This window comes from Stylophora pistillata, chromosome 4 (genome assembly GCF_964205215.1).
Source record: "Stylophora pistillata chromosome 4, jaStyPist1.2, whole genome shotgun sequence".
In the NCBI taxonomy this organism is placed as follows: Eukaryota; Metazoa; Cnidaria; class Anthozoa; order Scleractinia; family Pocilloporidae; genus Stylophora; species Stylophora pistillata.
In genome coordinates, this window is record NC_142522.1 from 7636793 (window position 1) to 7650623 (window position 13831).

At 36.3% G+C, this 13831-nt stretch overlaps 3 protein-coding genes across 4 annotated transcripts; 1 reads left to right on the forward strand and 2 right to left on the reverse strand.

Annotated features, from left to right (window-relative positions):
* Window positions 1-2402: 2402 nt before the first annotated feature.
* On the forward strand, window positions 2403-9659 carry LOC111333843 (GPI alpha-1,2-mannosyltransferase 3). Of its 2 annotated transcripts, XM_022939475.2 has the most exons (6): window positions 2403-3755; window positions 3897-4025; window positions 4245-4589; window positions 5195-5399; window positions 7817-7855; window positions 8455-9659. In XM_022939475.2, the coding sequence occupies exons 1-6, from the start codon at window positions 2848-2850 to the stop codon at window positions 8533-8535; spliced, it is 1707 nt and encodes a 568-aa protein (XP_022795210.2). In that variant the 5' UTR covers window positions 2403-2847; the 3' UTR covers window positions 8536-9659. The 2 variants fall into 2 exon arrangements, with proteins under 2 accessions (XP_022795210.2, XP_022795209.2); XM_022939474.2 differs by having other exon boundaries at window positions 7817-9659.
* LOC111333844 (cyclin-dependent kinases regulatory subunit 1) lies at window positions 8855-10403 on the reverse strand. The gene is made up of 3 exons (XM_022939476.2): window positions 10243-10403; window positions 9966-10090; window positions 8855-9414 (listed from the first exon to the last, which is right to left on the reverse strand). Exons 1-3 carry the CDS (start codon window positions 10305-10307, stop codon window positions 9377-9379), a joined length of 228 nt encoding a protein of 75 aa, XP_022795211.1. The 5' UTR covers window positions 10308-10403; the 3' UTR covers window positions 8855-9376.
* A 1446-nt stretch (window positions 10404-11849) lies between these two features.
* On the reverse strand, window positions 11850-13807 carry LOC111333846 (cyclin-dependent kinases regulatory subunit). The gene is made up of 3 exons (XM_022939477.2): window positions 13645-13807; window positions 13113-13240; window positions 11850-12271 (listed from the first exon to the last, which is right to left on the reverse strand). The coding sequence occupies exons 1-3, from the start codon at window positions 13701-13703 to the stop codon at window positions 12219-12221; spliced, it is 240 nt and encodes a 79-aa protein (XP_022795212.1). The 5' UTR covers window positions 13704-13807; the 3' UTR covers window positions 11850-12218.
* Window positions 13808-13831: the final 24 nt, after the last annotated feature.

Genomic DNA, 13831 nt, shown 5'->3' on the forward strand with positions numbered 1-13831 from the left:
AGGAAATAAGAGGCATATTACAGCTATTCAAAAATCTGCATTGATGCCATTCGCCATAACTCACAACTGACTGACCACACAGCTCCATTCAAGATGAATATTGCTGGGTTATTCAGTGCACCCCTAGTCTAAATTTCCTTCTCTGGATTTTTTTGGATTAGAGGAAATTTTTCTGGAAAAATAGGTGTTTATTTTCACATTGGTATAGAGTATGATTCAAGTTGACCTCAAAAGGCAAGTTTTGCAATTAAGTCTTAAATGTACGTTTTATTTTTAAATTCCTATCTCAAACATTTTTTCTACCAAGGAGCTTACCATAATTATCGGAATAAAGTTAATTTCAACAGAAAAAAAAGTTTCAGTCTGAAGTTTCTAGTGGTTCCAATGTCCTATATTAGCCTTAGATATTGCAGCTTGTATTAGCTGAAGCTTAAAACAGTCCATCTACTAGGAACATTCATAGGCTCCAAGAACCAGAATGTGTGAGAATAAAAATAAGCCCTATTAAAACATGATGGAAACAACATAGGACCACTACTAATCCAGTATTGAAAAATTTCACACTTTGATTTCCATTTACATTATTACCTTCATTATTTCATTTTTCCAATAAAAATTATACAAGGAAATCAAAGTTACAGTTTACTTTTGATAATTAATGTTGGTAATGAGTATACAGAGAGAGATAGCTAGTAGTCATGAATTAAAGCCATGTAAAAAATGAACACAAAAAATTAAAATCCCTGAGACCTCAGAAAATTTGTTTGACCATACTTTAGAGTCTCAAGGCACTAATGCATGCATTGGTGGCTTCTCCTGACATTTAGAAGGAAAAGGAGTCCAAAGAACATTTGATCTGTAAATTTGTTTTGAGGTAGGTCTAGTTTAACCAGCAATGTATTCACTTTCTGGTAATTTTTCTTGTTTATATTTAAATCAAGTTTATCAAGATGGCCATTGCAGTTCTTTTCCTTCTACATAACCTTAACTGGTCTTCACTTTTTAGCTGGAAATGGATCACAGGTATTGGTAGAAATTTGCTGTAGATTTCATGCTCAAAAGATTGGAAATATATATTTTCTAAATTCTGTACATGGACAGTTCACACCCAGGGACTGGAACACATTTGTAATTCTGACTTGTAATTCAGGTGGTCCTGCACACTCAGACACTAGCAAAAATCTAAAAGAGCTCAAAATCAGTTTCAACAATGCCTTTTAAAAATTTGATCATCAATTAAGGTTTAAGTTTGACAACTCGCACTAACTGTATGAGAACTCAGTTTCCATGCCCATTAAAAAGAGCTGAAATCGGCTCCATATACCATTTTTCCTGTTTCTGTTTGCCACCCAAGAAAAGGTTTCTCTAAATAAGAGGTCCAAATAACCAACCTCCCTTTAGCAGGCGTTCTAGTAAAGTTTGGGAGAAAATTAGACCACGTGAAAAATGGAGCGAGGCGAAAAATGAGATGGCAGGAGGGGGAGAGGAGAGAAGAATTTAGCCCTCCTCCCACCTCCTAATTTTTCGCCTCGCTCCATTTTCACGCAGTCTAATTTTCACCCAAACTTTACTAGAATGCCTGCTCTGCAGGCTAACCTCCCTTAAAATGAAAGCAATCAAATTGAAAATTGAGTTAATGAAGTTATGACCCATTTTGCCACTTGTCATTTACAGCAGAATATAAATCACATCACTTTATTTCATCGAGAGTTCACCCCATATATTTCCCCCTTTATTACATCCATTTTGAAATCCCTGGTGGTCCCTGCAATCTGATTGGCTCTATTTGGTGCAATTTATTCACAAATCGCACCATTTTTTGCTCTAAATAGCATCATTTTACACTTGACTGAGTTTTTGACACATGACGTCAAAGTCTTTCTGCTTTGCATACAAAATAAGATGTAAAAGCCTTTCTGGTTCTGCTTTTTCTTCAAAAACTGGCTCAGTACTGCATCATTAAAATATTTGAATTGACCAAGTCCTGTATTTGGGCAATTTCAAAATGGATGTAATAAAGTGGTAATTGAACCTCATGTCTTGTAATTTTGGTCTGAAATCATGATTTCAAATTGAACTCGCACTGCGCACTCATTTGATTTTGAAATCACGTGTATGGTTTCAGCCCAAATTGCACTCCACCCAGTTCAATTACCATTATGAAGTACATTTAAAAATACAATTCCTCTCCAGCAGGACCAGTGCACTCAACTATCTCTAGGAGAGAGTCATTCTTATATTTCCATCACTGTGCAATTAAACTTGATTCCACCTGGATTTTCGCCTTATGGGGCTTAGGATACAATGAACATATGAAGTGGGCTTAGGATCGTAGAATTCAGCTTTACGATGACATTGTCGGAAAAGAAGTCTCCGGCAGCCCACCTTGATTCAAACCAGCTAAATTCTTGGAAACATAGCACTGCACAATCCTTTTCAGCAAGCGACTTAAGAAGGGTAAATTTACTTTTCAGACGTTTTTTCTTCCTATGCTTTTTCTTTTGCAGTATTCTCACTGAGAAGATCTCGCTTTTGGGCCGGCGTTGTACTCTTTGTCTCGACTGAAGCTTGAGCTTTCACAGTAGTGGCGCTATCTTCTTTCTTTATACCATGTTCACTCACGTATCTCTCGAGCAAAGGTTTGTAGATATATACACCGCTCGTAACTCCGACCAAAGTAACTAAAAATAACTGATGTAAAGGCATTCTTCCGATGCTTCTTATGAAAGAAAGCACCATTTTAGGGTGAGATCTTTAGCTAGGGTCTGTCAAAAACCATCAGGCGTTACTCGTTAGCGATAGAGTTATGACTGGGCTCCACACTGTACGGATGCCTTGTTGAATTTGATGGCTAAGGTGGAAATGGAGGTCGAAGAAATCGGAGGACCTGAGCTAACAAGAAGAAAACGGACTCAAATGGGTAAGGAATCAGAGAGGCCATCTTCCATCGACCAGGGAGAAGTCGCTTTGGTATCTTCAAATGTTATTTACCGGTCAGACAATTGGCTGTTTCCAGCATTACTCATGTTCAGGATCATTAATGCCTTGGTAATCAAGACATTTTTCGTCCCTGATGAATTTTGGCAAGGGCCTGAAGTTGCCCATAGAGTTGTATTTGGATATGGATACTTGACATGGGAATGGAAAGAGGGCCTTAGAGGCTGGACTTTTCCTCTGATCTTTGCAACAAGTTACAAGCTCTTGGCCTTATTTGGCATTGATACCGCTAAGTTCCTTGTTGTTCTTCCCAGGGTGATGCAGGCATGTTTTGCATCGTTCGGCGACTTGTTTTTGTACAAATTAGCAGCAAAGAGGTTCGATCTACAAACTGCGAGATGGACACTCATTTGCTACTTGATCTCGTGGTTTACACTTTACTGCGTGACTAGGACGCTGACAAATTCATTGGAAACCGTACTAACAACAATGGCTCTTTATTACTGGCCTTGCGGTGGCCAAAAAGATGGCATTAAACAAACTTTCAAATCTCTCTCTGTTGCGGCGATTTCTTGTATCATCAGACCAACAGCTGCAGTCATGTGGATTCCACTGTGTGCTTTTTATTTATTTTCATTGCCCGACAAATTATCATTTATCGTTAGCTGTATTTCTCCTATTGGATGTCTGGCAATTTTATGGTCCCTCATTGTAAACAGTTGGTGTTGTGGCAAGTGGACACTGGTGGAACTCAACTTTGTCAAATTTAATGTCATTACTGATATGGGAACATTTTATGGAAGTCATCCATGGCACTGGTAGGTAACAACTGGACTCACTTCTCTAGCTTGGAGCAGTTCTTTCCTTGAAGGGAAGGGAGCTCTTTTTGTAGGGTACAATATGTGAGTTTTGTTCCAAAATTCTGCTTCTGCATTGGCTAATAGCTACATATTTCTCAGGTATTTTACTCAAGGATTTCCTGCTGTGATGTTTACACACTTGATTCCATTTTTTGGTGGTGTTTACAAAGCTTCCCAAAAGCAGCAAACCTTGGCTTTGCTAATCTTGTGGAGCATCATCGTCTACAGGTTTGTCACAAATAGAAAGAGAGCTTTGAATCATTCCTTTTTGTAAGTCTTTCCCATGAAAACTTGACAAAATATTGGGAGTGTTTGCTATCAACTGTACTGAGTGAAAAGTAAACCATCATGATTTAACTCTCACATTTGACTGATTAGTCAGCAGGATCAATTGTATTATCTGATACCAGATAAGAACATAAACTATGGTTTGCACTTTACTTACAGTTTCTTGGGACACAAGGAATTTAGGTTCATTTTTCCCGTGGTCCCTTTGGCCATGTGCTACTGTGGGTTCTTTCTAAGCTTCCTTTCTGGATATCAATGTGAGAAAAAGGATCATGCATTTGAAGATGGTTTTTCAAGGAAGGTGAAATCTGGCTGGAAAGCAAAGATGATGGTACTATTTTTAGTACTAACAAGTATTCCATTGGCCATATACACCAGCACTGTTCACCAAAAGGGAACAATTGATGTGATGGAGTACATTCAAAGCGAAAGCTCCAAACTGAGAAACACTAATGACATGTCTGTATTATTTCTGATGCCATGCCATTCAACGCCATTTTATAGGTATTTTCTGCAGATTTTGATGGTTGCTCCTTTGAAACTGTTTTCAACTCTTTTTTTTTTTTGTGCATGTAGTGGTAGATTCTGTCCTTATCTTTAGTGTCTTAACTACCTTATTCCAAGCTTTAGGTCAATAGACATGACAAAAATAGGAGTTCAAAACATTTTGTTGGCTTACAAGCAAGATAGGGACCATTTGGTTCCAAACTTCATAATTTTTCTCATTTACCTGCTTGTGATCAATACAATATTCTCCATTAAACAAAAGCATTGCACAAGAATTATATTTGACGTATGACAGTAGTTATGAGTTAGTGGCATTCTTTTTAAAAAAGTTAGCACCATTCAAAACTAGGTACATTATTTTTTTAAAAAGTTTTTTATGACCAACCTTATCAAAGGAATTTGATGAAGTTGGAAAGGTCCCATGAAGGTGAGTCTTCAAGCTTGTGTAAAAGTTTCTGAGCTCCAGGATGTAGAGGGAACATAACTCTTGTAAGATGTTGATTGAACCTACCTAAGGCAGAAGTTTACTTCACTAACTTTATCTTAGGTTGTAGTGGAATATAAACTTAACAGCTCATTGAATAACAGGTTTTGTTTGATAGTTTTGTGCACAGAAACATAAGCATGAGGTTTTTAGAATGTCCCCCAAGTGCAGAGCCAGGATATATTGATGAAGCTGATCAGTTTTACAGACATCCCACATCATGGCTATCAGAACAATTCAGGGACCACAGAATCCCCTCAGGTCACCAGGGTGAACCTCACCACCTTCCATCACACCTTGTCCTGTTCAATGTGCTTTTACAAGTTAGTTCATTTTTCTTCTAGGGCAAAATGAATCCTTATTTGTTAGTTCAGTAATAACCTTTCACATAGCTGGGGTTGTATTGTTGCAATCCTGAACCATTGTGAAGGTGACTGTGTATCAAGTAAAGCAATGATCATCATGTGCTACAATTTAACCGTTTAACTCCCAGAGGTGATTAACATGTAACTTCTCCCTTTATTACATCCATTTTGAAATCACTGGTGGTCCCTGTTATCTGATTGGCTCTAATTGGTACGATTTATTCACAAATCTTACGATTTTTGCTCTAAATTGCATCATTTTATGCTTGACTGAGTTTTTGACACATGACGTCAGTCTTTTTGTTTTGCATACAAAATAAGATGTAAAAGCATTTCCAGTTCCACTTTTTATTAAAAAACCATCTCCGTACTGCATCAATAAAATATTTGAATTGACCAAGTCCTGTATTTGGGCAATTTCAAAATGGATGTAATAAAGTGGTAATTGAACCTCATGTCGTGCAATTTTGGTCTGAAATCATACTTGTGATTTCAAATCACGTGTATGATTTCAGCCCAAATTGCACTCCACTCAGTTCAATTACCATTATAAAACATCTCTTCAGGATGTTCAAAATGTATCAGGAAGAAATTATCTTCATCCAATACCAAATTCTTGTAACTTACTTACAAGGAAATGTGTAGCAGCTATAGGGGAGAATTTACAATCAGATCTTGGGGGTTAAAGGGTGGAAAAGAAACCTAAAAAATTCAGGCTTTGATGGGATTCAAACCTGTGCCTCATAGATACTCATTTGGTGCTACTACCTACGGCACTACAAAGTCACGTGTTGAGAGTAAGGCACATCTTAGAGGTTTCTTCTATTCTGTAGAAGAATCTGATCACAACCTTTTCAAAGATAAATTTAAAATGACCTGTGGATGTTGATTTATAATGGTAATTGAACTGAGTGGAGTGCAATTTGGGCTGAAATCATATGCATGATTTCAAAATCGAATGAGCACGCAGCGCGAGTTCGATTTGAAATCACAAGTATGATTTCAGACAAAAATTGCATGATGCAAGGTTCAGTTACCACTTTATTACATCCATTTTGAAAGCACCCAAATACAGGACTTGGTCAATTCAAATATTTTATTGATGCAGTACTGAGCCAGTTTTTAAATAAAAAGTGGAAGCAGAAATGCTTTTACATCTTATTTTGTATGCAAAACAGAAAGACTTTGACGTCATGTGTCAAAAACTCAGTCAAGCATAAAATGATGCGATTTAGAGCAAAAAATGGTGCAATTCACGAATAAATCACACCAATTAGAGCCAATCCGATTACAGGGACCACCAGTGATTTCAAAATGGATATAATAAAGTAAAGAAATGATTGTGAGTCACAAGTGTGCTGCAATTTAAATAATTGCAGAAAAGAGGCCTGAACTAAATGAAGGCTTTGATGAGATTAAAAGGGTTTATATTGATCACTCTTACTGCTGCCTACCTATCACATGGTCTTAAAGTGCACCTAAAACCAAAAAATTTTTTTCGCTTAACGAAGTAAGCTTATTTTTTTTAGTATTTCTGCGCAAAATTTTTTTTATTTGCTCAAATCTTCAATTTTCTGTGCCCAGTCAAAATACGGAAAATCGGCTGCCATCTTGCCCCATGACCGAGTTTAAAGAGGAATGGCTCTAGTGGGTAATGTGACGTCAAATCGAGAACACGAAAGTCTGCATTTCACACATTTTCACTTGTTTGGGAAGGTTGTAGTCAATAATTGTCCGAAAATATGCCGACTAAGTGTGTTGTAGAAGGATGTAGCAACGTGCAAAATTTGCAAGAGGGTATCATGCTTCATACATTCTTCATACAACACACCTAGTCGGCATATTTCGGACAATATCGATGACAATCTTCCCAAACAAGTGAAAATGTGTGAGATGCAGACTTTCGTGTTCTCGATTTGACGTCACATTACCCGCTAGAGCCATTCTTCTTTAAACTCGGTCATGGGGCAAGATGGCGGCCGATTTTCCGTATTTTGACTGGGCATAGAAAATTAAAGATTTGAGCAAATTAAAAAATTTTTGCACAGAAATACTCCAAAAAATAAGCTTATTTTGTCAAGCAAAAAAAAAATTTTGGGTTTAGGTGCACTTTAAATTTGTTGTTGAGTGCAAAAGAATTCATCTGGTTTGGGAAGAGTAAAAATGGTTTCATCATCTTTTCCTTCACAAACCCTGGTTCAAGGTTTAATTTGTAAAAATTCCCAATCGTCAGCTAACAATTTAGGTTTTCTTCTTTTTTACTGGACAGTAAGTCACCACCAACCTCAGTACTACTGCTCTTTAGAACCCTCCCCCTTTTTATTGTTATAGGTTTTTGTGTCTTTGCTAATTTTAAGTTTTTTTTTTCTTTGTAGAGTATATCAAAGTGGTTGGAGCATTTTCATTACAAAGAGGTGACCTCGTTTGACAACCAAACTATATGTAATCTTAAATTTCTGATACTTGCATCATACTTATTTGCCAGCTATGTAGTATTTCATAGATATCCCTTCCTATTCCACATCACATAGCCCTCAACAAGAGTCCTTGATTAGAATAAATAGTTAAAAAGCTTTCTGAAAAAAAAATTAAGTAAATGTAATAGTAATCAACATTTATAAAGTTTATCTTGCTTAATCAGCATTCTGAAAACTGTATTGTTTCTTTTTGTTAAGTTGACATTTCTTGTTATGATGAAACATAATGTCATATGTTGTGCATGATCTTTAAATCTTTGTGGCCCTTTTTTTTTTTTTTTGCAAAAAGTACACCCTTGAAGTGAAAGACTCATTTGAAGCAGTCAATCCTGAATGAAATGCCACTGTTACGATTATAAAAGCTGACATTTCGAGCATTAGCCCTTTGTCGGAGCGATTCATTGATTCACTCCGACGAAGGGCTAACGCTCGAAACGTCAGCTTTTATAATCGTAATAGTGGCCAATTTACCATTTCAACTTTGTTGATATATTCAAATTATTTTGAATGAAATGCATTTTTTTCCGTTGTTGCAGTGTGCAAGATTTTTCCACACCCATTTCCCAGGGGGTCGCATTGGATCTGAAGTATTGGTGTACTGTCATCAGAACTCATAATTAACAACACATCCAATAAAAATTATTTGAAGTCAGTGCTTTGTATTGCATTCTCCCCTCTTGTTTTTGTTTAATTTTTTTTTAGTGAATGAAAAAGAATGAGGTGAACACTTCTTCCACTCCCCTTACTCAGATAAAAATTCACTAACTGTCAATAAATGAGACAACTTTTCCCCTAGTTGAAAGGTGTTGTATTTTCATGCTCTGTGCACAGGTAGCTAGACAAAATAAAATGCCCAGCCATGTCTAGCAGTGAGGTGTTGACACCTTACCTGCTATTTTTAGTTTCTAAATTTTAATAAAATCAATGATCAGAGGATTTTTGACCACAGAAACTTATTTAATAGGTACTAAACTAGTTGTTACATGTTATGCAAATCTTGTTTAGAGTTATCATATTGAAAACAAAACCTCATTAAAATGTTGTTTAGAGTAAAAATTAAAAAATGGCATGTTTTTCTGAGTGAGCCACAGGAAAAATTTGAAGCAAGAACATTGTAACAAGGTCAAGCAATGAGCATTTTACCAACATCAAGGTAAATTGAAAACAATTATGCACAAATTTAGCTATCTAAGACATTCACAGTGTAAAAAAAATTGCATATAAATATTTACAAAGTGATATCAACAAGCCCACAATCACCCTGGAGAAGCAGCCATTGACAACATTATTATTATTAAATCTGAAGTAGTCCTTTTACGATTTTTGAAGCGCTTGATCGTGTTGTTCGTGTAGACAGAGTCCATTATAACGTGAATCCAACTGTTATCATTACATTTTAAATCTGACTTGAATGAATTTCATAAGTGTCTGTACAATATATATCCCGAGGTAGGCTTCTTACTTCACTTTCTTCCTGAATAAGAGTATATGTGGTTCTGTGCAGAAAAGCAAAGAATATGGGTTAGAATTTTTCACGTATTCCTTTCAACTGCTAGTGCACGGTTTCTGTTAATGTTACATTATATTATTATATTAATGATTATTATATTATGAATTATTTTTTTTATCTTTTTAGCCTTGCTCTTGCTGTAACTTTTAAAATTAATACTTAGGATCGGAGATACTTGCTTGTAAGCAAGATTGAAATCCGAGGATAAATAAAGCTTATGTATGTAACTAACATATTGTGGAATTTTTTGGAGTTTAAACATGTTGTTGACTGTTCCCTTATATTATTTTTTGATTACCCTAAGGCCTAATTTTGTATTCTGCTTGTGCTTGCAAAAAACAAAAAGTTCAACAAGAACATACTAAAGTGATAACGATGGCGGAGAGATTCCTAATTCATTCCACGCATGTACTAGTTACGACTGTCCATAAAACAAGTGGATTTGAAACATAATCAAAGACAAGTTACAGGCGATAAGCATTCCTTTTTTTTTTCCATATTCCTAAAACCGTTACAAACTTTATTGAAGCTTTTTACCTGGTCCGTGTCTCAAGTAATGTACCCATCCCTGCGATTGTTGAACCCCCAAATTTCGCCATTCTGGCTCTGACATAAGCCTTTGAGGAACTTTCTTGGCGATGTCCTTTGGTAAGATAACATGTCTTGAAGGTACATATAAAAAAGAGCATGTTGTTAGGACGAAGCTGACTCTATTTGTAAATTTGACGGTGCAGCTGAAACTTAGCATTTCGAAATCACAGCAAAGCAACTGTGTAAACATTACCAGTAACTAAGCCAGATTTTCAAGTCTTACCTAAATTCGTATTCACCTGCGTCGTCGGCGTATCTTGGAGAGTAATAAATATCTTTTACAGACATTCTGCACGAAATTACTAATGGCGAAAGCAAGGAACGAGGCGAAGCAGCAAAAGAAGTGAAGATCGGTTACAACTGAGAGTCGACAACGGTTGCAAGGATTTGAAAAGTAATGAATGCGAACTTTTGTTGTGATTGGCCGAAAGTAAAAAAGGATTGCGCAATTTGATTGGTTCATGTTTTTCTAACCCAGTCTTCCGTCGTTGAAGCAATTTGTAACGCAAGGCATAGCGTGACAAAGGAACGACTTTTAAAAATAATTTTTGAAAACATCTCAAGTTTGGTCTTCTCTTTTCTTACTTTCTGCTTTTGAGGGACGTCAGCCAGGGACTAGAGAAAAGCCAGTATTCTGAAACAGTACCCATCAAATCAACAGGTGGTCGTTGTTAAAGATGTCTGCGATTTAAGTGTACTTTTGCAGCACATGTCTTCCTCTGGGCTGTTAGATGTTTGCTCTTTATTCCTTCAGAATCAAAGTTTTCATTACAACGCTGGTTAAGATGAGAAACATGATCACCGTATTTTTCTTAATGGGAAGCAGGGCATCGTAGAATTAGAAAGAAAGTTAAGCTCCTTTCCTGCATTTCAATATTTTCCAAAGATATGGTCCAGTTTTACAAACACACGTCTCAGTTCAAAGTTTAAATATTTGGATCGCACGAGCATGTTTCCTTCGAAATTTATCAAAAAGTTTCAGTGACAAGCAAGAACTGATTATCCAAAAAAGTAAATGCAACAATAGCTAATTTATAGAAGTCGAAGATCCAAAAAAGCTAATGAAACTGATTGGACCTACAAAGAAGTCAGTTTTGGTAATCTAGGGACTTCATTATGACAGTAGAGATGAAACCTTTCATTGTCAATACTAACAGTTGTCAGCCCACCTTGTCAGGTAAATCTTGCAGACTGCTTTAAACCAGCTGGAAAGAAGAGTTTCTTTTCATAACTTGCTCATACACATGTGTCAATGACCAGGTTTGTTTTATCTTTTTTATTACTATTTGTGCATCGTGGCCTGCCCCCATTCAATCAAATTGGACTTTGTAAGTTTCGTTGCCTGCGTACACTGAATGCAAATATGGCGTCCAATTTGAATTGCCATTGTTCTGGACTGACCAGCCTTGTCTTCACGTGGAAACACAAAAGGATTATTACAAGTGTGGGAGGCTAGTCAGTCCAGAACAATGGTAATTCAAATTGGACACCATAAAAATTATTTGCATTCAGTATATATTCTGGTTTTCCTGAGTTTGGGTTTTAGGCTCAGTAAAGTCAGGCTCATAGCAAACCTTGAGCAAGTGCAGACTGGCAACCCAAATAATGTCAAAGGTTCATTTTTAGCCTTGTCAACTGGTTGTAGTGATTCAACCTTGGCTCATGAAAAGGGGCCAAAAGTTGTCGAGAGCATGACTGCTTCAAAACTCAATAGACAGTGAGTTCCTTTGCAGCCAAACAAACATTTTCACAACTTGCACTTCAAAGATAGATAAAAACTTCAATTTATCCATCAATGGCATTTATGATGGCCTTTAGACATGCAAAAAAAGGTATGCAAAACTCTGAACAAAATTTAATCATTAGATTTACATTTGTTCTTCCTTTAATGCAGCAAGCTAAGCAAGCAGTACATTTTATGTAAAGAAGCTCAAAAGTGCTGTCAAATAATTAATTTGAAGTGAATAAATTATGTTGTACACTATAAAGTTCCTGGAACTCATTTATCTGAACTATAAATTTATGAAACAAATAATCAATTACATTTGTATAATTGAACAATTCAAATGAACTCTGGAAATTGACATCATAATCTTCATATCATGAAATTTGTTATTTTGAATGCAGAGACAAGCCTTAGACAAGTACAATGTTCCAGCTTCATTCCATTAACAGTTAATACAATGGGATGCTTGTGTTTTAATTCTTGCATAGGTCAGTCCTTTCTCTTCTGAATAACAAAATGTGAGGCTCTGAAAGCACACAGACAATCATAAGTAGAACTTTGAATGAACCCAGCTCCCCTGATTTTTAAAGCTTCAAAAGACCCTTACAACACTAATAACTCACTTCAATGGATCCCACAAACTTGTTAATTGAACAAACAAATAATCCTTGCAGATATACTGCAATTTAAGCAATAGAAAAAAAAGGAAGTCTGAAGAATTTAATTAAAAAATTGTGATCAAACTTTCAACTCCAGTAAAGTAAAGGTTTTTTCAATACTTACTTGATCACATGAAGTAAGTCTCTTCTATAGATTTAACAATTAAGAACTAAATATGGAAAAGAACCACACATCAAGAGGGTAACGGACCCAAACAGTACATCATTCAACACAAAAAAAATTGGTAAACTGATGGTGTGAAATATTGTTCATATTAACAGAGTTTTGTATTACTGAGAAGCAAGCACATACCCACGACCATAAAAAGGCAGTTTCTTTTTTTTTTTTTCGTAATTTAAAGCTACATTTTGGAGGAATATTCACGTATTCATAAATCTCGTAAATACAGCCAAAGATTTTAATGTTTGCCTCTGTAAAGTGGGTGTTATTGCATGGAATCTGTAACAGAAAAAGAAGAGGAGAGAGCATACTATTGGCAGTCACTAATCACGAAAAGAGCTCTCCTAGCTAATTTTCAAAGTTTTAAAAAAATTCAGCGAGGATGAACGTCACAATTTGCAAGTGAATGTCGACCTACCAGACTGTGGGTTGTTTCGTGTTCATAGAGGCACTGAAATCAATTATGAGCCACCACCAAGAAAGGCAGTGGAGTACATGCACGTTTTGAAACTTAACTTCAAACTTACCAGGGTCATGTTTCATGTAATGTTCCCAACCCTGAGATTGTTGAACACCAAGACTTCGCCATTCAGTTTCTGACATAAGGTGCCGTTTGGGGACAAGCTTAGCTATTTCCTTCGGTAACAGGACATGTCTAGAAAAGTAAGCACTGAATAATCAACACAAGTCGGGCTTAACGAAAAACCTAACATTCTTGCGAGGCAACGTGAAAAAGGAAACGTCGCCATGTTTTTAACGAACCTTCACCTGAACTGATCCACTCTTAGCAACACAAGACTTGAAACGGCAGTTATTTATTGCTAAAAATTAAACGAAGACTGGATAGTTTACAGTAAAAAGAGAGTATTATTTGGTGCCTCTTCAGCTACAAAATTGCAGCATGGAGGTTTAGAGAGAAAACCAATACGTTTGAAATAGGAGCATGCAGGTAAAAAGTAAAATTTGCAAAGATGTGTAAGCTGTGTCCATTTTCACTTTAAAACCAGCTTACAAGCCACAGAATGAGGAGATAAAGCAGCGAGTTGGTAACATCCTTACCTGTACTCGAATACGTCGTCGTAATATTTCTCTGAGTAATATATTTGCTTTACTGACATTTCGACGACTTGCGGCAACTCGAACCAGAGGAGTTCTTCCCGGCAAATGTCTCAAAAGAGTTATTTTCTCGATTTTTAACATTAGCGCGCTGCTTTCTGATTGGCTACTCGTACTAGATTGAATATTC

What these genes read in the sequence shown, in the direction of transcription:
- LOC111333843 (XM_022939474.2), top strand. Translation starts at nt 2,848, where the DNA reads ATGGCTAAGGTGGAAATGGAGGTCGAAGAAATCGGAGGACCTGAGCTA. An exon ending in GGAAGTCATCCATGGCACTG is followed by an intron (nt 3,756 to 3,896) that starts GTAGGTAACAAC and finishes CATATTTCTCAG; the next exon opens with GTATTTTACTCAAGGATTTC. An exon ending in TGGAGCATCATCGTCTACAG is followed by an intron (nt 4,026 to 4,244) that starts GTTTGTCACAAA and finishes CTTTACTTACAG; the next exon opens with TTTCTTGGGACACAAGGAAT.
- LOC111333846 (XM_022939477.2), bottom strand. Translation starts at nt 13,703, where the DNA reads ATGTCAGTAAAGCAAATATATTACTCAGAGAAATATTACGACGACGTA. An exon ending in GACGACGTATTCGAGTACAG is followed by an intron (nt 13,241 to 13,644) that starts GTAAGGATGTTA and finishes TTACTTTTCTAG; the next exon opens with ACATGTCCTGTTACCGAAGG. An exon ending in TTACATGAAACATGACCCTG is followed by an intron (nt 12,272 to 13,112) that starts GTAAGTTTGAAG and finishes GTGTGCTTTCAG; the next exon opens with AGCCTCACATTTTGTTATTC.
- LOC111333844 (XM_022939476.2), bottom strand. Translation starts at nt 10,307, where the DNA reads ATGTCTGTAAAAGATATTTATTACTCTCCAAGATACGCCGACGACGCA. An exon ending in GCAGGTGAATACGAATTTAG is followed by an intron (nt 10,091 to 10,242) that starts GTAAGACTTGAA and finishes TGTACCTTCAAG; the next exon opens with ACATGTTATCTTACCAAAGG. An exon ending in TTACTTGAGACACGGACCAG is followed by an intron (nt 9,415 to 9,965) that starts GTAAAAAGCTTC and finishes TTTTCTGCACAG; the next exon opens with AACCACATATACTCTTATTC.